The sequence below is a fragment of the Phyllostomus hastatus genome, unplaced genomic scaffold (assembly GCF_019186645.2).
Source record: "Phyllostomus hastatus isolate PE091 unplaced genomic scaffold, TTU_PhHast_1.1 phas_scaffold_317, whole genome shotgun sequence".
Taxonomy (NCBI): Eukaryota; Metazoa; Chordata; class Mammalia; order Chiroptera; family Phyllostomidae; genus Phyllostomus; species Phyllostomus hastatus.
In genome coordinates, this window is record NW_025334023.1 from 127,089 (window position 1) to 145,533 (window position 18,445).

Sequence of the window (18,445 nt, forward strand, 5' to 3'; positions counted from 1 at the left end):
CAGACAGCAAAATTTGGCAGACAGTAACCTTTGCTTTAGGTTTGGCATGATTGTAGCAGCAAGAAAGGAGCTGCCTAAGGCAATGATCATGCGCACTAATCTGACATGATTGACAGTGTAATGTCAGGCCTCTGTCCACAGAGATGTTCAAAATTTTGAGGTTAGAAAATGAGCAGTACTTTTATTCAATGATAGTCACTCATCAATTCACAAAATGGCTAACAAATATTAATGGAGCAGAGAAAACAGGACAATGAAGAAACAAAACAATGGTGGACATAAAACAAAGGTGTTAATAATTATAGTAACTGTGATTGTCTGAAGACTTCAATTACAAAACAAAAGTTGCAGGTGAACTATAATGACAAAGATAGGTTAAAAGTATAAGAGGACATGTAATACATACCAATGTATATGATGAATATACATTGGTAAAACCATTATGTAGGTATGTAAAACCAATATGTAGGTAAAACCATTTGAGCTGATCCCTTCAGGTTTCTGCATCATAGTATATGTAAATTATATTTCAATAATAACAGAAAAAAACACCTACAATGATTATAAGAGAAAAAAAAAGAAACAAAGATATGGTGAACCTAAACTAATATGTCAAGTTATTTGAAATTAAATAGTTTCTTTGTAGGCCCAACTGTTTTCCTTAATATCTGGGGTAGAGCAGGCTCTTCTTAATTTGTTCAGGGCTCCAAAATCTGTTGAACACCTTAGTCTAAATTAAAACTATGACTTTGAACCCAGTCCTTTTCTGGGTATTTCTGGGAAATTTCTCAGGGAAATCATTTGTTTGGAGAGGATAGTAAAGCTGGAGGAATTGGTGTCCCATGAGTACAAAACTCAGAAGGCAGCTCAGGGAACCTGGGATCTATAAATAAAGGTCTTGGGCACTGAAGCTGAGAAGCCTCTAGCCTAAAGTCCTTTCTGTTTCCCTCTGTGGTGATATGGTAAGTTTAGCAGGGTCCTAACATAATGTTGTCTTATAATAGGTCTTAGTCTCCTGGTGTCTGAAACAGAGTGTTCTAAGAACAGCAACTTAAAGAAAGCTATGAATAAGCCTAACTGTCTGAAATCTCCATAATTTTTACATAGAAGGGACTTAATTAAAAAAATTAATTGTCATGGGGGAATGGAAGGAGCTTTTTCTTGGAGCTATGTTTGCCTGACAAGAGGAAAATTTAACTTAAATTGGGGGAAGAAGCTATGAAAGTTAAAAATGCACTAAATCTCCTTATAGCCACCCATTTTCACTATTCACTTCACCCACCTATCTATGGTTCATCTCTAAAACAATCATCCACTTATTCATGCACAGTTAGACAAAATGCTAGCTAGAGACAGAGCTCTATATGACATAAAGACTGAGAAACAGAAAAACTAGTCTGGCAAAAGGCTAAATTTTATCTGGCTAAGCAAAGAATTGGAAGGCAGATTTCCCAGGTTTAGAAGTCAAGCTGTGGATAACCATCTTGGCCACTACACTAAAATAAGAAGAGGGGGCTTTAGTCTGGGGAGTAAAGATAAGTGATATGACATTATGATCTCAGGTTATTAGAAGAAGTTTGTAATAGAAACCAGGGAACAACTTAGTTATGTCAAATGAGTCATATGCAATTGGAGAGGAAGTAATATACAAGCAGTAGAGGGTAGTGCTTGGCATTCAGAAGGAGAATAAGACACAGCTAGGTTTGACTTCCAGTTCTCTCTCTTACTACTTGTTTCTTTCTTTCCCAATTTATAGAGTAGAGGTAATAATAGTACTTGCCCTGTGAGGTTGTTCTAAGAATTAAATAAAATGACATATAGAAAGAGTTTAAGATATCACTCATCTGAGAAAGTATCCCTGAATTTTAATTCTTATTAGCAATAAGATTTGGGGCTTTCTCTCATAACAATTTACTTGAGAAATATTTGAGTAACTTTTCTACATAAGACACCGTTCTTAAAAAGTAAATGTATTAGACTCTTTTGACAATAACTGTTGTTAGTAAGATGTTTATTATGTTTCAAATTGATCAGGGATTTGCCAGCTATATCTCTTATCCTTAACATAATTCTGATATTTTACTACTTCCTGTTCAGCAGTAAGGCTGTGAGGTTTCACATATAAATACCTGTTTTCAAGTTCACATAAAAAGTAGAGCAAACATTTTGAAAATAGAACTACCTACATATGAAATTAGCCTAACGCAATGTCTGCATATAGTAATTATCCCCAGTGTTCTCATTTTCCCCTCTTTTTAAACTATCTTTCCCTGCTTCACTCCCATCTCACCTTATTAAGAGCCATCTCTTATCTTCCTCACCTCTGGATCTGGCTGAGCAGGTATTGACTATGTTTGTGCCCTTGCTTTTTTATAGTTTCACAGCTGGCGCTACTTGCTGAATTTTGCCCCCAACAATTTCTATGGGCCATTTAGCTCCCCTCTGATGCAATCTTTTTCAGAAATAAAATTGAAATGACTTGTATTAATTAAAATAGTTTTAGAGGTAGTGCTATAAGGCACTGGGACTGGCATGTAATAAATTTAAGACTTCAACCTACTTTGAGATTTATATTACCTATTACATCACTAATTTTTACATATCCTCCCTTATAATGCAATTTCCTTGTGCTTTATTCAGTTTTTAAACATATTAATCAAAACAAGATAGAAACATGGTATAACTGAAAGCTTAAAATCAAATAACAGTTCAAAACATATATGTTTATAACAATATTTTTTCAAGAAATTAATCTTTTAGAGAGATTCAGTTTTAAAATTTGCTTCAGTTTTAAAATTTGAAAAGCAGGAATAATAATATCATGTGAGGGCTAAATAAAATAACAAATATAAAATATCCAGCACAATGCAATAAAAGTTAATATTCACCCATCTTATTACCCTATTTTCTCTTTCAATCCACCCTAATTTTTCTTTCTTCCCCAAATTTAGCATCTGGGAACAAAATAAAGTTTCTTATGTATCTATTTATGAAGAGATTTATTTATTTATGTATTTAATAATTACATAATGACATATACAAAGGCTAATAGCTACCCTCATAAGTATATTTTTAATTTCACATATTCTATTCATTGCACTTAAATTTAATTATTTTAATATTTTATAAAAAATACTCTTTTAAACTAATATTAACGCTGTTTTTCTATATTGTATTTTTAAAATACAGAAAATATATTGTCACTTCAATTAATATATGATAGTGTCTTAATAAACATGATTTGTTCATTTATTTATTTAACAAATATTATTGAGAATTTACTATATGCCTGTAAACAAAAATCTGAAGTTTTAAGGAGTGTTTATTCAGGTAATAATTTGGAAACCCAGAAATATAGCCCTCTATATGAACTGAGAATACATTACAGACTAAGGAATTTTGGGCAAAGCTTATTAAAGCAAAAGTTACAAAGAGGTGCTTATCAAAGGGATGGGTTGTAGGGGAAACAGGACCGTAAACTTACATTAATTGGTTTCTGATTGGTGAAGGCAACTGAACTTTCAATGGTTGTCTGACTCAGTGATTGAGCAAGTGATATTGTAAGGGGAGAGCAATGGATAATATATGATTAAACATTTATCAAGTCCTAGTTTCAGCTCAGAGCTGTAGAACAAAAAGTCTGTCTTTGATCACACAGTTATAGTATGGGGAGTATTATTTACAGCAATGCAAGGAGTACAACTTATCAAAGAGTGCAATCAGGATGGGGTGGGGCAGGGGGCTGCTGGTTCTGGAGCCCAAAAGGACAAAATCATGCCTTGCAAGCAGCTTAAGAGCCCAAGCTACAAAAATCCAAATTTTGGGCCATGAAATATGATAATTAAGTTCTTATAAGCCCTCATGGCAGAGGTGAACAAAGGCAATTAAATTTGCCTTCTTAAAGTAAAAATTATATGAGAACTATTTAAGAGAAATAAGAACAATGGAATAGAGTATGACTATACTGGTCAGAGAAGTCTTCTCTTGAGGATGTGACTTTTGAGAAAGAGCAATTAGAGCCAAGGAAACAGCATTTATAGCAGTTCTGAGACAGGAAGACTGTTGCAATGTTTGAGGAGCAGCACAAAGAAATGTGGTCATAGCACACTAGAGAGGTTTCTAGAGGCCTTATCTTATTAGTGCTTATCAGATACATTAAAAACTATGGATTTTATTGTAAGTATGGAGGAAAATACCACAGAAATGAGAGATAAGTTGCATAATAAAAACTTTTCCATTTATGATTTTGCTGCTTTTATTTTGATAATTGAACCTTTAAATAAAAGTTTATCTAATCCATATATTACTTAGACAAGTTTTGCAAACAGGGAGGAAAGGAGAGGCGGCATTAAAAATAACTTCAATGATGGCATATAGAATGAAGTTGAAAAATGGTCCCAGGAATCAGGAAGAGACAAGAAACAAGCAGCACTTCCTTTTTTTTCCCCATAGGCTTAAAGTATACAATTTATTTTGACATATGTAAACATCCAAGAAATCATCAACACAATCAAGACAGTGAACATATACATCACTCACAAAAGCTTTCTCATGCCCATGTGTAATCCCTCTCTCCCCATCCCTTCCCCTCAAACCACTGATCTGCTTCCCATCACTACACATTGGCTTGCTTGTACAAGGGATTAGGATGCATGCGGTCCGGCAGGTGTCTGCTGTTACATCTGGCAGCTTTCATGCAGCATAATTATTTTGAAATTCAGCCAGGTTATTGTATCAATTTTTTATTACATTTTGTTCCTCAGTGGTATTTCATTTTACGGATGTGATTTGTTTACCCATTTCCTTGTTAATAAACATTGGGTTATTTATAATTTCTAGCTATTAAAAATAAAACTGCTGTAAATATTTGTTTACAAGTCTGTGTGAGTATAGACTTTTATTTTCTTATGTGCCTAGAAGAGGAATGTCTGAATTGTATGGTAGACAAGTGTGTCTATCTTTTTTAAAAAATGCTAAATAGTTTTCCAAAATGACTATTGTATCATTTTACATTCCTCACAGTGTATATGAGTTCTGGTTGCTCTGGTTCCTTGCCAACATCTTGTAGAGTAAGTCTTTTAAATGTTATCCATTCTAATGTGTGTGGAGTAGCATCTCATTGTGGTTTTAAGTTGCATTTCATTAATGACTAATAGGATTCAGTATCTTCTTACATGCTTATTTTCCATCTGTGTATCTAAAGCAGCACTTCTGATCCTTCTTGTGTATACAAGCAGCACTTCTGATCCTTCCAAAGCCAGAAGGTTAAAAATCCATGCTGAAAAAAAGATTGACTTAGTAGGGGGATAATTAGGGAGATTAATGTTTTATGAGTTAAATGAATTTGTTCTTGTGCTATTGTGATTTATAATAAGAAATACGCGTTTGATCTTCATTCCTGTTCTTAGCACAGAGCTCTGTTGGAATTTCCTAAGTGATAGGAGCAAGAAAGATGTCTTTTGTCACCTTAATGATGTGGCTTTTGGACCTCACCTACTTTGGGGGCTGGTTGTCAGGAGAACCAACCCTGTAGATTAGAGAGTTGTAACTTTCAGTCTTCTCCCAGCCTCTGACCTCCCAGGTTGGGGGAGGGCTAGAGGTTGAATCAATTTCCAATGACCATTGATTAATCAATTATGCCTATGTAAAAAAGGATCCATAAAAGCCCCAAAAGACAGGATTTGGAGAGCTTTCAGGTGGGTGAACACATGGAGATGTGAAGCAGGGTGGCACACTCAGGGAAGCATGAAAGTTCCAGGCCCTTGCCATATACCTTGCCCTGTGCATCTCTTACATCTGACTGTTCCTGAGTTATGTACTTTCATAACACACTGATAATCTAGTGAGTACATGGGTTTCTCTAGTACTATGAACTGCTCCAGCAAATAAATCAAACCCAAGGTGGGAGTGGTGGGAACTTTTGATTTATAGCCATCTGGTCACAAGCAGAACCCGGACTTGTGACTGGCATCTGAAGTCCAAGAAGAGGGTGGTGGAACCCTCTTATCTGTAGCCAATTAATCAGAAGTACAGTTGATAACCTGGAATTTGATTGGCATTTGAAGTTGAGAAGAGGGTTTATCCTGTAGGACTGAGCCCTTAACCTGCAGGATATGATGGTATCTCAGAAGAGATAGGGTCAGAATTGAGTTGAATAATTTTATGACACCCTGCTGGCATTCTGACAATTGCTTGGTTTTGTGTGGGAAGCCCCCCTCCTCTTCCACTACACAGAATGTAAACCAATTCATTTAAAAAGATTCAATTAATAGTGATTGAATATGCTTTATTTGTCAGGAAATGTGCTTGGTGTTGCTAATATCAAGATCATTAATATTAAGGCACAGACTGATCTTCATGAACTCACTGGCTACTGAGGAAGGCAGATAAGTAAATAACACATCACAGGACAATTTCAGTACTGTATTAGAGTTAGAATGCAAGTTATGGTAAAGCTACACGAACTCTGCTTGGAGTGATCAGGAACAAGCTGCTCCTGAGTTGACCTAATTAGAGTTGCCAAAGAGCTAGTAATACGGTTTTAAAAGACCTCTGCATACTTTCACACTGGAAATTTTAGAGGTGAGGGGGTGGCCTAACCCAGATCATGACTTAACTGCTTTATCATTTGGGGAAGGCAGCTCAGGTTCCTAGAAGAATGGTCCTTAATGACAGACAACTCAGTCATGCCTCGCTTTGGAGAATGAGCCACTTGAAAAGCTGTGTTTCTGATTCCTAACACTTTGCCAAGAGTCCACTGACAACGTGGAGCCTCTCAATTAAACCCTCACTTTCTGTAGGTAAAAGGGTAGAAACTAACATGCTGCCTGTATCTTGGAACCTCATTGTCCATGACGAACTTAATTCCATAAAAAGAAACCTCTCAAAGGTACATAGGTATCTCAGTTGTCTGTGAAAAAATATATAGTTATAGAACATCTATGTATTTTAGGGTGTCATAAAAAAATAGATTCAGACAATACCAGTCTCTCTCATCACCAACAGTCCAATTGACTAAGCCACATTATATAGTCTATGTTGGACTGTAGAGAAAATTCAAGAATCCCTTCTCTCCTCCCAGGCTCAAGGATGGAGAAAACTGCTACGGATTAGTCATTTTTAAGGACATTCTATCTGTTCACTGTGAAGAGAGCATTAACAGTGAAGCTCACATGACCTATTTTCTGTCCTATCTTTGCATTGCTTCCTGTGGAGAAATTATGAAGAAAATCACCTTGTAAGTAAAATCACCTTTAGAAGCTCCAGGCCTGGCCCGAAAACTGCCTGGAGCAAAAATCTCTAGAAAAGAGAAACTACTTATTATTGGCTATTTAAAAAATCTAATTCTTGCAGTTTCATCTTTCAAAAAAATTTCTAGGATCACTCTGGAACAAGGAAAAAACATTATCTTGTACCTCAGCTTGACTATAAAATTTTTTCATTGGAGTAAGAATACGGATGGGCAAGCCTAAGAGTAAAGGGGGAATTTATTTGCAGGTCACTACTCTGTACATGGGTAGTTTTTTCTGAGGACATTGTGGAGAACTGTGAGTGATCAAGACAGTATTTAGATTTCTGGTTCTCTTTGTCAATTTACATTATCTGACTATCACCAATTGTCTTTTTTAAAGAAATAGCTCATTCATTTATTCTTTAATATGAGAAATCTCTCAAATTGTATTTTCTTTGTTTATGTCTCAGACAAAAGCACTGAAAGGAGGGAGGTAAGTGTAATAGACACATTGAAAGTGTCACTTCAGATCTGGGAATAAATATTTTCCAATTGATTTATCATGCCCACTCTCAATTCCTCTAACACTGAGGTCACCACCTTCTTCCTGGTTGGAATCCCAGGACTGGAGCACCTTCATGTGTGGATCTCTATCCCCATCTGCTTCATGTGCCTGGTGGCCATCCTTGGCAACTGCATCATCCTCTTTGTGATCAGAACAGAACCCTCACTCCATGCACCCATGTACTATTTCCTTTCCATGTTGGCTACTGCTGACCTGGGCCTCTCTCTCTCATCCCTTCCCACTATGCTAAGGACCTTTGTTTTTAATGCTACTGGAATTTCCCCAAATGTCTGCTTTGCTCAAGAATTCTTGATCCATGGATTCATGGATTTGGAGTCCTCAGTGCTTCTGATAATGTCTTTTGACCGCTTTTTGGCCATACGCAACCCTCTGAGATACAGCTCCATCCTCACCAATGCCAGAGTTGCTAAGCTGTGCCTGGTGTTTTTCACTAAAAGCATGCTCTTAATGCTTCCATTTCCTTTAGCTCTCAAAAGTTTGACATATTGTAAGAAAAGCCTGCTTTCTCACTCATATTGTCTCCATCAGGATGTCATGAACCTGGCTTGCTCTGACAACACACTTGACTTTTTCTACGGTTTTTTTGTTGCCCTCTGTATGATGTCAGACAGTGTGCTCGTTGCTGTGTCCTATGTATTCATCCTGAAGACTGTGATGGGAATTGGATCCCATAAGGAACGACTCAAGGCCCTCAACACCTGTGTTTCGCACATATGTGCTGTGCTCATCTTCTACGTGCCCATCACTGTTTTGGCCTTTATGCACCGCTTTGGCAAGCATGAGTCCCCAAGTGCCACAATCCTCATTGCTGACATTTTCTTGATAGTGCCACCTCTGATGAACCCCATTGTATACTGTGTAAAGACACAGCAAATTCGTGAGAAAATTCTGGGAAAATTGGGTCTAAAATAAAGGTATGGGGAAAAGTGAGGCAGAGTCAGCCAGAATTAGTGAATTAAATAATACCTTTCTATTTAAGTATTATGAATGATTCATCTTCATTTTTTTAACCATTCTTATAAACAGCACAACATATGGACAGGGTACTGATGTCTGTGAGCTTGAGACCGACATGGGCAATATTATTAAAATCATGAGTCAGTCCACTGACACAGAATTTCAGTGACACTGTTAGCAGCACTGGAATAAATGTACATGGAAGCTAAGATTGTGCCCCTTTATAGAGAATGAATGCTAAAGGAGCTGGAAGTTAAAGGATGCCACCTCAATCCAGCTACTGATTTTCTTTCAAGCAGCTTCAGACATGTTGTATTTGTTGAGGAGTCTTCAGTCAATTTAATGCAAATTCCTGATCTCCCATTTAAGTGAACAAAGTCTGTTGTCAGAAGAGTTGGTTGAAGATTTTATCCCTTTGCACTTTCCTTAATAGTCACATAGGAACGACCATTGGTTCTCCTTAATGTACGGTTCCCTAAGCCTTGAATTATGACTATAAACTCTCTCTTTAATATAGCCATTTTTTCTCTATACGAAGGCCTCCAAAAAGTTATAGTTAGTAAAAGGAGAACAGAGGGACTATTTTGCTACTGGAGAGAAATAGAAAAGCTAATAGAAAAGAAACTTTTTAAGCATTGATGTTATTGATTACCTTGAAATATAGGTTCTAAAATAATGACTCTCATGTTTGTTTGGGTATTTGGTATTCTTAATTATGATAATTCAATTACACTAAACAAGCTAAAAATCATTTTTAACTAGCAGAAAAATGACCATATAGTTAGCAATATGGAATTATATTCATATTATATGGTTCCTTTTAAAAAAGATAAATAGCAAACTAAATATGATTGGCTATCTCAAATTATTTTCTGTAAAATTCATTTGTTTCATGTTTATCTGTTACTTGTAAGTACTTCTTAGCAGGCAAAGATATAAAACATAAAATTTAGAATAGGTCAACCAACCCTTAAAATTTTGTACCATGAATTGGGAGAAAACCATTGGTAATGAATTTCAATGTTTCACTGCTGAGGTGAACTCACAAATAATTAACATCATTTCTATTTTAAAGAATCATTTTGAAAAAGTTCTCTGATAAATAAATATTCTTATACATTGTGTGTCCCCAGGTGAGTTCAACCGAGTTCTTCTTGTTCAATAGCTGAGCCTATCTGTAACATGTGGTCTAATCCAGGAAGGGAGGACAGCCTTTGATGCCTCCTTCCAGGTGGTTTCCAATTATGCTACAATTATCAGTTCACATGTATGTCTTTCTTACTCATGTTTTGTTTTCTCAAAATAACTGTACACATCAAATTTGTTGGCATATCTCCAGTACTTGTACAGTGTATATAAATGACATTTTCCCACTTGTCTAGAAAAAAATTGTAACAGCAACAAAAAAAATCCTTTGCTGCAGAATATAATGATAAATTACAAGCTCATAGAACATCTTAAATGACAGAAAACCTGTTGCCAAATCAGTAAGAAGTAACTGTAAATTTTAAGTCAAAAAAGCCTGCCCTGAAAAACAGTTTGTGTCCTGTTTAAGCACAAGAAAAAGCTTGTCATGAAAGAAATATGGAAGAATATTTATTCCCCTTTTAGTATGTGCCCTCAACTCAGAAACTGAAATCTTTAAAAGTCAGAAACAGCCCAAGTGGTAAGATGTCAATAAAGGTTATTTCTGAATCAGAAGAGTGAATAGAGTAAACTGTATTTGTTTCCCTCAATTATAATACAGATTTAGTACATTTTCAATCGAGGTTCAAGTAATATTTCACTGAGAATTTACCAAAACAATTCTAAAAATAGATTTATAAGAGTAAAGTGGAGAATATATATAGGACAAAAAAATAGAAACTATAATAAAGTTTCATATAATAGTGACATTTATTAAAAAGATTAAAATTGTGAGTAGTTTCTTCAATAAATCAATAAGAAAAAGAAAAACCAAAATGTTGGGAACTGCCCTGCCTGGTATCAAAAGCTATAAACCCCACCAAGGCTAAAGCTGAGGGAGTGGCCTTGGACCATAAGCCAGAAAGGAGACAAAAGCTTATTTCCCTGGCAGGAGCGCTGCTTCTGCTGCTTCATTCATAACTGAACCCCAAAGCTTAGTCGGTTAGCCAATGACGGGTAAGATTCCCCAAGGGGGGAACGATCTAAGACAGGCACGATAACGTGGGAGACCCCTAAGGAAGGACTTTGGGGGCTACAGCAAAAGGGGGTGATGGACCCTCACTCCTCAGCTTTGACATAGCCTGAGTCCTCACCGTCTGGGAGAAAATCTCCTAATCTCTTGGTTGCCTTAGTTCCCTTGTTCCACCTAAGCCTGAAACAATGACAGGGTGGTGCAGCTCTGTGCTGAAAAGGGAGGGTACTCCAGGTGATCAGGCCTAAGAAAGAATATGTAAAATCCTGTGAAACCTGCTTTGTTTAGAATGCTCTCAGTTGAATGATAAAGGTCCAAGGAAGAAGTAAGTTTGTTCTTTAAAGTTTTATAGCTCTTTGACCCTGACTCAAAATAGGCCCTCAGACTTCCTTGTTATCTATTTTTTGATTCTTACTTCCTAGCAATGAGTAATGAGCTTTACCTGAATTCTTATTCAAACGAAACCATTAAAAAGCCTCTCCAGAGGGGGAACAGGGGAGGGGGAACGGGGCTCTCTCCCCACCAGGGAGGGTGGCCAAGCGGTGCCCTCCAGGAGAGAGGGTGGCGAAGGCACTCCCCACGTGAGGAGTGGCCCTGCTGTTCCTATTCCCCCACAGGACCTGGTTGTCTTTGTGTATGTTTTTCTCGCATGTTGACGAACATCCGCAGCCGAGATGGATACTGCTGGCCGGTATCCATCCACACCAAAATAAACACACTGCAATATACTATACATGATATGAAAATTATAATTTTTCATACATGTAATTAAAGAATACCAGAACATTGTTGAAAATAGATTGGTTATTCAAATAATATTGGTAGAAAAAAATTACAACGCATTTAAAAAACCATATTTGTGTGTGAACATTTATCCACACAAAATAAACTAAAACAAATTAAGAATTAAATATGAAAATAATTTTAAAACTTACTTAAACATATGTAAATATATACTCTGTAAGTACTCTGTAGATGAAAACAATTTTCTTAGGAAATGACAAAAATGGAAAAGCAGAAAAAAGGTTATGTATTTTATTGAAAAGCAATTAGATACATAAATAACATTTAAATAGTTACAGTTTAGATGATAATAACATAGGATATATTTAGTGCTTACCAGGTACCAGACATTGAGCTATAAATTTGCCTGTATTAACTCTAACAACTTTTGCAAGGATGTAGGAAGTTAGATCTTATTACCTCCCCATGCTTTATGGATTGAGAAGACAAAGTTTTGAAAAGTTAAGCAACATTTCTAAGGACATAAATATAAAGTGTTAGGAGCTTGAACAAAATTCAGGCAATGTTTCCAGAGCCTACAAACCCATCCAATAAGCTAGAGAAACTGTCATTTTACTGCCTTCGATGTTTAATTATTTACATTCTTGGAGTCTAAGAACATAATCACAGGTTTGATATTTATAAGAATATATAGAGAGGGTTATTTTCTATAATAAAACTACTGCCAACTATAGAAATGTTAAATAATAGAAAATGGTCACATAAACCATTATATAAAAATAATATTGATATTAAATATTACCCACCTACGCAACACAGCATCAACACTAAGTGGTATTTACTAAGCACTGAAATAGATGTTAAGAATTAAATAAAACATGAAATGTAGGCCCACTGTCAAGGAGCTTACAATCTGGTGGTGGGGAAAGCAAATAAACAAATAAATCCACTTAGTAAAGTATGGTAAGTTTAAGCATATGTAGAAAAGAGTACAAATAAAAAAATGACAACTTGCCTATTTTAGCAGAGAATCAAAGGAAAGCTTCCTGGAGGAAGTAAACTGTGATATAAAATATGATATAATAGAAAACAATGAATAATATCAAGTGAATAAATAAGATATGCATTTGAATATGCAGTATTATCCTAGTTTATAAATATGTATGTGTGTGTACATATATTGGCTTATTTTAAAAAATTACATCATAGATCATATAGTCTCTCATTAAGGATTCTGACTGATTTTTATCTCTATAATACTTTTCTGTTTCTCAATATATTCAAAATTTTAATGATATACAATACATGGTGGAGCAAAAATAGGCTTATAGTTGAGAGTATGCAAAACACAGAGTTTACTCTTGTATTATTATTTATTAATCACTGTATTATTTTCCACATGAACAATCGCAAACCCATCTTTGCCCCACTCTGTATGTGCATGTAGAATTATATGTGTATATGTAACATTTACAACCAGAACAATTTCCAAACATATTAAAAACATTTTTTGAAGTGACAACAAAGAACAAATTCATGTTCTATTAACAATTACTTAGAAAATGTTTTTTGTATTGAGCAGGTAAGTTATATTTTGAGCCAGATGTGAAAAGTATATTTACAGAAATAAAAGATTAATGCACATATTGCATGCTGTGTTACATATTGACCATTGTAAAACTGGAAGAATAATTGCACATTTCTACAATTTTTTATCCAAAACCTTTAGAAATTATAATTTTTCATACATTAAAAAGACACAGCAACCCTTGAGGCATTATCCTGTATTCAAACACACTATATTTCTGAAGTGAGATGTGTAGACTATTTACTCAATGCTGAATAGATAATGACTATAAGTATATGCACATCTGTTCATGTTAATTTTTTTTGTTCATGGTAATTTTTTTTGTTCATGTTAATTTTTGAAGCCAATAAGTTTTGGCACCAAACTTACAAAAAAGTGCTTTATAATGACCATAAACATATTCATATCAGTTCATATTAGCTTTTGCTACCAATATGTTTTGGTATCAAACTTAGGGAAAAAATTTTTGAGTGTTTTCCAGATATTTTAAAATTTTGGAATTGTGAATAGCTGGGGATCTGGAAAAAAAAAAGCCCAAAAAGTTTTAGAAAGGTCTTCCCAAGAAGCAGTTAAAGAGCCATTGTTATTAGTGAGAACTGATGAAGAAAAGTTTGGCTGGTTAGATTAGGGTGTGGTGCAGGATTCTACTCTGCACAGGCTGACTTCAGGCATAGTCTCCACTTTTGTGTAATGCTCTCTTCTTTCCTGTTTCCTATTTCATCACTACTGGCCTTTCTTAACTGCTGTACAAGCTTTTTTCCATCTCTAAGCACAGCAATGCCTGGACTCCAAATCATGAATATTGACAACTATTTAGCATTTTGTATCATTCCCTAAAGTCCTCAGAAAACACCATGTCACCTAATCTAGCACTTCTAACATGCTCAATTTTGTAACAGCTCTCTCTGCCCCATTCCCAGGCCCCCAGTTCTCAGCTAAACCACATGTCTAAAATCCTTATCTACATTTACAAACTCTCTGAATTCTCTCATCTTTAGGCTGTTTTATTCTGGGCTTACTAAGGGACTGTGTGACTAAGAAAAAGTATTCTATCCTTAATCCTTGCTCTGGAACAAGATATCTAGAAACTAGGTGCCTCTTGGGACTCTTGAACTCTTGCATAGGAGTTATATTTTATCCTATTGAAGGGGAGAGAGCCAAATAGACATTTATTTGGTCACAATTAGAGAATGAAAAATAGAAACTTGGAATACTAAATTGTGGTATAATGGACACAAAGCCTTCCCAGAAAGTGTATGAGGCCAAGAGACTTTCTGGCTGCAATGCTGACCTTGAACTCTGAAAAACTGAATTTTTTGTCCAATTGCACTATTTTCTGGATGATCCCATGTTGCTTAGTTTCCACTTAAAATACTGGCTTCTGCAATGCATTCTTCTGTGTGGGACACACTACCAGGGCAATATCAAAAGTACCTGAATATACTGTATAAAAGGGAAATCACATAAACAACATGAACCAGAAATAATATGTGGATACTGTCATTAATAACTAGGAAGAAAAGGGGCTTGGATGTTGGGCAAGGTAGAGTCACAAAATTTTCATTGCTTAAGTCAAACAGAAAGCTGAACCAAATAGACTTTGGGAGTGGTAGTCCCTGCCAGCCAGGAGTAAGGAGTTGATGTAGGGGTGGAGACAAGTGTCTCAGATCAGAATACCTGCTTGGTTCATTGAACTCAGACATGAATTATTGAGAGTGAAACAATTATCAGAATAATTATCAGAGTTTCATAACTCCATGTGTGAACAAAAAGTTAGGAGCATTCTCCCAACATCCTATCAACTCTATATAGGAGTTACTTTGTTACAAAAAGAAATAAAGTTTATCCAAAGACTTTCTGTTAAAAAGCCACATAGTCACTATGCAATTCTACAGTGACAAGAACACCAAAAGTCTGAGGACACTAACAGCTCAATAGAAAATGAACAACCCAAGAAATAAGGGCAAATAGATTAAACAGTATATTCCTGAGGCAGTGTAGACTCTGAAGAGGGACTATAGAATAAGAGTCAAAACTGTGTTAGAATATCTAGACAGTGGGAAAAATAATAAGGCAATATATGATTTTATATATTGATTGGACTAATTGCAGATATAACAAATAGCAAGTGGAACTGTGAAAATTTCACTTTAACTAAGGAGAACAAGGATTAATGGAAAAATAGAAGTTTAGGGAGTACATTTGTAAGGAGATGGGGCTCCCTAGAGGTGACTCTAGGAACTGAAATGAATGTAAGAATTTCATGGCATTTTCAATCAAAAATTTCTGTGTACATACCTTTGCGCACATCTGCAACTGTTTTATCTGCCAGCCCAAAATAAAAATCTTTATTGCCTCTAGGAAATTTTACCACAGTAATAAATTATTCTATTCAGCTAAATACAAAAATAAAATTATTGTCATTTATTTTTGGCCTAAGAATTATCATTTTTAAGTAGATAATTAAATTGTTCAGCTGGAATAAATGATCATATCATGTTTTTAATGTGCACCGGAGACCATGTAATTGTTTTAAATGTTTGAGTAGTATATGCATAATTAATTTGGTTTTGAATTGTAGTGGGGGTTTTTTAAAACTTTTTGATAAGCTTCAGAGAAAATTATGCTCTTCTTCTTGCTCCTATAATTCAATTGAAACTGCTTCAGTAATCAAAGTGCCTGAGGATGAGGTGAATCTAAATCCTTTTCCTACTTAAATGTAATTTATGTACTGGCAAATTTTCCCCTTCAATTTTATCCACCTCTAAGACTCATTACACTGGGGCCCCGTGAACTTTTAGATTGGAGCAGCTGGATCATAGCCTGGCGGATGGTCTTAGTCTTCAAGCTATAAATTATAGGGTTCAGTACTGGTGGTAAGAGCAAATAAACATTGGCCAAAATGCTACAAACCACTGTAGAGGTGGAGTTGAGGAGGCGGTGTGTAATGGACAGGCTGATCATTGGCACATAGAAAATAGTGACAGCACAGAGGTGACAGACACAAGTGCCTAGAGCTTTTTGTTGCTTCTTAGGGGCCACAATGCTCAGGACAGTACGGAGAATTAGGGCATAGGAGAAAAGAATGAACAAGAAGTCAGTGCCACTCAGGTAGAGCTGAAGAAACATGCCCAAAAAGCTGCTGATCCAAGGGTTGGAATATGCATATTTGATCATATCTGGGTGGTAGCAAAAAGGGTGGGAGAGCTCCTGGCCTCCATGGAAAGAAACATTCTTCAAGGCTAGAGCCATGAAAAAAACAAAAATTAGCTGTCGTAGGAAGATAATCAATCCAATCACCATGATCATCATGTCTGTGAGGACAGTGGCATACTTCAGTGGGTTACAGATGGCCATGAAGCGATCAAAGGCCATGGCTACCAGCACTGAAGACTCTAGGAAGGAGAAGGCATGTACAAAGGTCATTTGAAGGAAGCAAGCTTTAAAGCTTATCTCACGGGCATGAAACCAGAGAACCCCAAGCACAGTGGGGAGGGTTGAGACGGTCAAACACAGATCAACAGCTGACAGCATGGAGAGGAAGTAGTACATGGGCTTGTGGAGAGTCTGTTCAGCAATGATGACAAACAGTATCATGCTGTTTCCCAAGAGGGCAATGGTGTAGAGACAGCAGACGGGGATAGAGATCCAGATATGAGCCAGTTCCAGCCCAGGGAATGCAGTGAGGAGGAAATTGGAGGAGGAGGATGTGGTGTTATTGAAAATTACCATGGTGGGTTGAGCACACACCCTGAAAAGAGAGACAAAAATGAGAGTTTCATATTGATCCCTTTTTCAAGTCTGACTCTTTTATAGACTTCTTCAAATTACACAGTTGTTTCTCTATATTCAAAACCCCAAATCTAATTACAGTTCTTATCACATAATTCCATAGGATCTTGAATTTTTCTTGTCAGAATCTGGCCTGATTTTTTTTCCTCTAGCCTTTCCCAATTATAACAATCAAACTCTCTAAGCTCATCCTCACTCTACTGCACAGACAAACCTTGACCTGAAATAGAAAATGCTTGTAGACTTATATTACATAAAGGCACACACACCAACAAAACAGCAACAATTACAACCAGTGGGCCTCTGTCTCCAAATTATATGTTGCTCCAGAAATAATGGAGAAGCACATAAGAGCCACTAAGCACCTATGAGAGCAAATTCTATGATGTCCTTGCTAGAAGCTGATCTGGGATATTGTAGTCGGAAGCATCCTTGTACCTGAATCATCCATCACCCTCTCCTGCTAGACTCAATTAGAAGTATCTTTTTGTATCAGGGATTCTTTACTCCTTTTCCTATAATTCCTCCCTTCTCCACTCCACATGTGTATGAGACAATGTCACCTGGTGCTCTAATTCTTTTTTTCTCTGTACTTGTCCAGATCTACTGAAACAATGGGTCTTTTCGTTCTTCATTTCATCTTATACCTTGGGGTACTTATTTCTACCCCTTCCCTTGGATATCTATTGTACCATGTTACTCTGAGCCAGCCCAAGGTAAGTTGACTGCCATATGAATCCTGTGAAAATTTTCAAATAGTACTCTGAAATACATGACTCGAGGCATAGTAATCTAGGCACAGGAAGTAAGCCTAGAAAAAAACACCATATGAAAATCATGGGAGCACTCAGCAACATGTGATGAATAACTTTGTAAAAAAAATACACAGAATGATAGCTGCAAAGCAATAGAAATGGTGTCTAAAGAGGGGGCAAAATGTATAATCTAGATTTAAGATTACCATTGCAATTCTATTCATGATTTGTTCACTGAGTGTTGGTATCATCACTGCTGATTTTCAAATTTTTACTTAAGACATTTAGTTATTAACAGAGAGCTAACAAGGAATGAAATACCTGGCCCAGTTGTGTGGATATAGCCAGTCCAAAGTATTCTATTTTTCAGTAGTCTAGGCTTTCTGTCTTTGTGTCTGAGTAGATACAAGGAATTTGCTAGTACCAGACTTTGTCAGTTTTTATAGAAGAACAAATGTGAGGAATTGTTATTAATTTTCTCTCCTTCCTTCAGTCTACTGGTGATGGTGATAGAAATAATCACTTGTTACTCCAAAGGGAGAAAATAGACTAATTGCTTTTTCTGCTGTAATATTTAGTATTATTATATTACAACACAGTTGAGAAATAACACTAAGAATCTGGAAAACTAGTG

General features: G+C 36.0%; 2 protein-coding genes across 2 annotated transcripts; one reads left to right on the plus strand and one right to left on the minus strand.

Annotated features, from left to right (window-relative positions):
- Window positions 1-7,793: 7,793 nt before the first annotated feature.
- LOC123805562 (olfactory receptor 51A7-like) lies at window positions 7,794-8,729 on the plus strand. The gene has a single exon (XM_045818217.1). It carries the CDS (start codon window positions 7,794-7,796, stop codon window positions 8,727-8,729), a length of 936 nt encoding a protein of 311 aa, XP_045674173.1.
- Window positions 8,730-16,018: 7,289 nt separating this feature from the next.
- On the minus strand, window positions 16,019-17,014 carry LOC123805637 (olfactory receptor 51T1). The gene has a single exon (XM_045818328.1). It carries the CDS (start codon window positions 16,994-16,996, stop codon window positions 16,019-16,021), a length of 978 nt encoding a protein of 325 aa, XP_045674284.1. The 5' UTR covers window positions 16,997-17,014.
- Window positions 17,015-18,445: the final 1,431 nt, after the last annotated feature.

Bases quoted from the DNA above. Each gene is read 5' to 3' on its own strand.
- LOC123805562 (XM_045818217.1), top strand. From the start codon at position 7,794: ATGCCCACTCTCAATTCCTCTAACACTGAGGTCACCACCTTCTTCCTG.
- LOC123805637 (XM_045818328.1), bottom strand. From the start codon at position 16,996: ATGGTAATTTTCAATAACACCACATCCTCCTCCTCCAATTTCCTCCTC.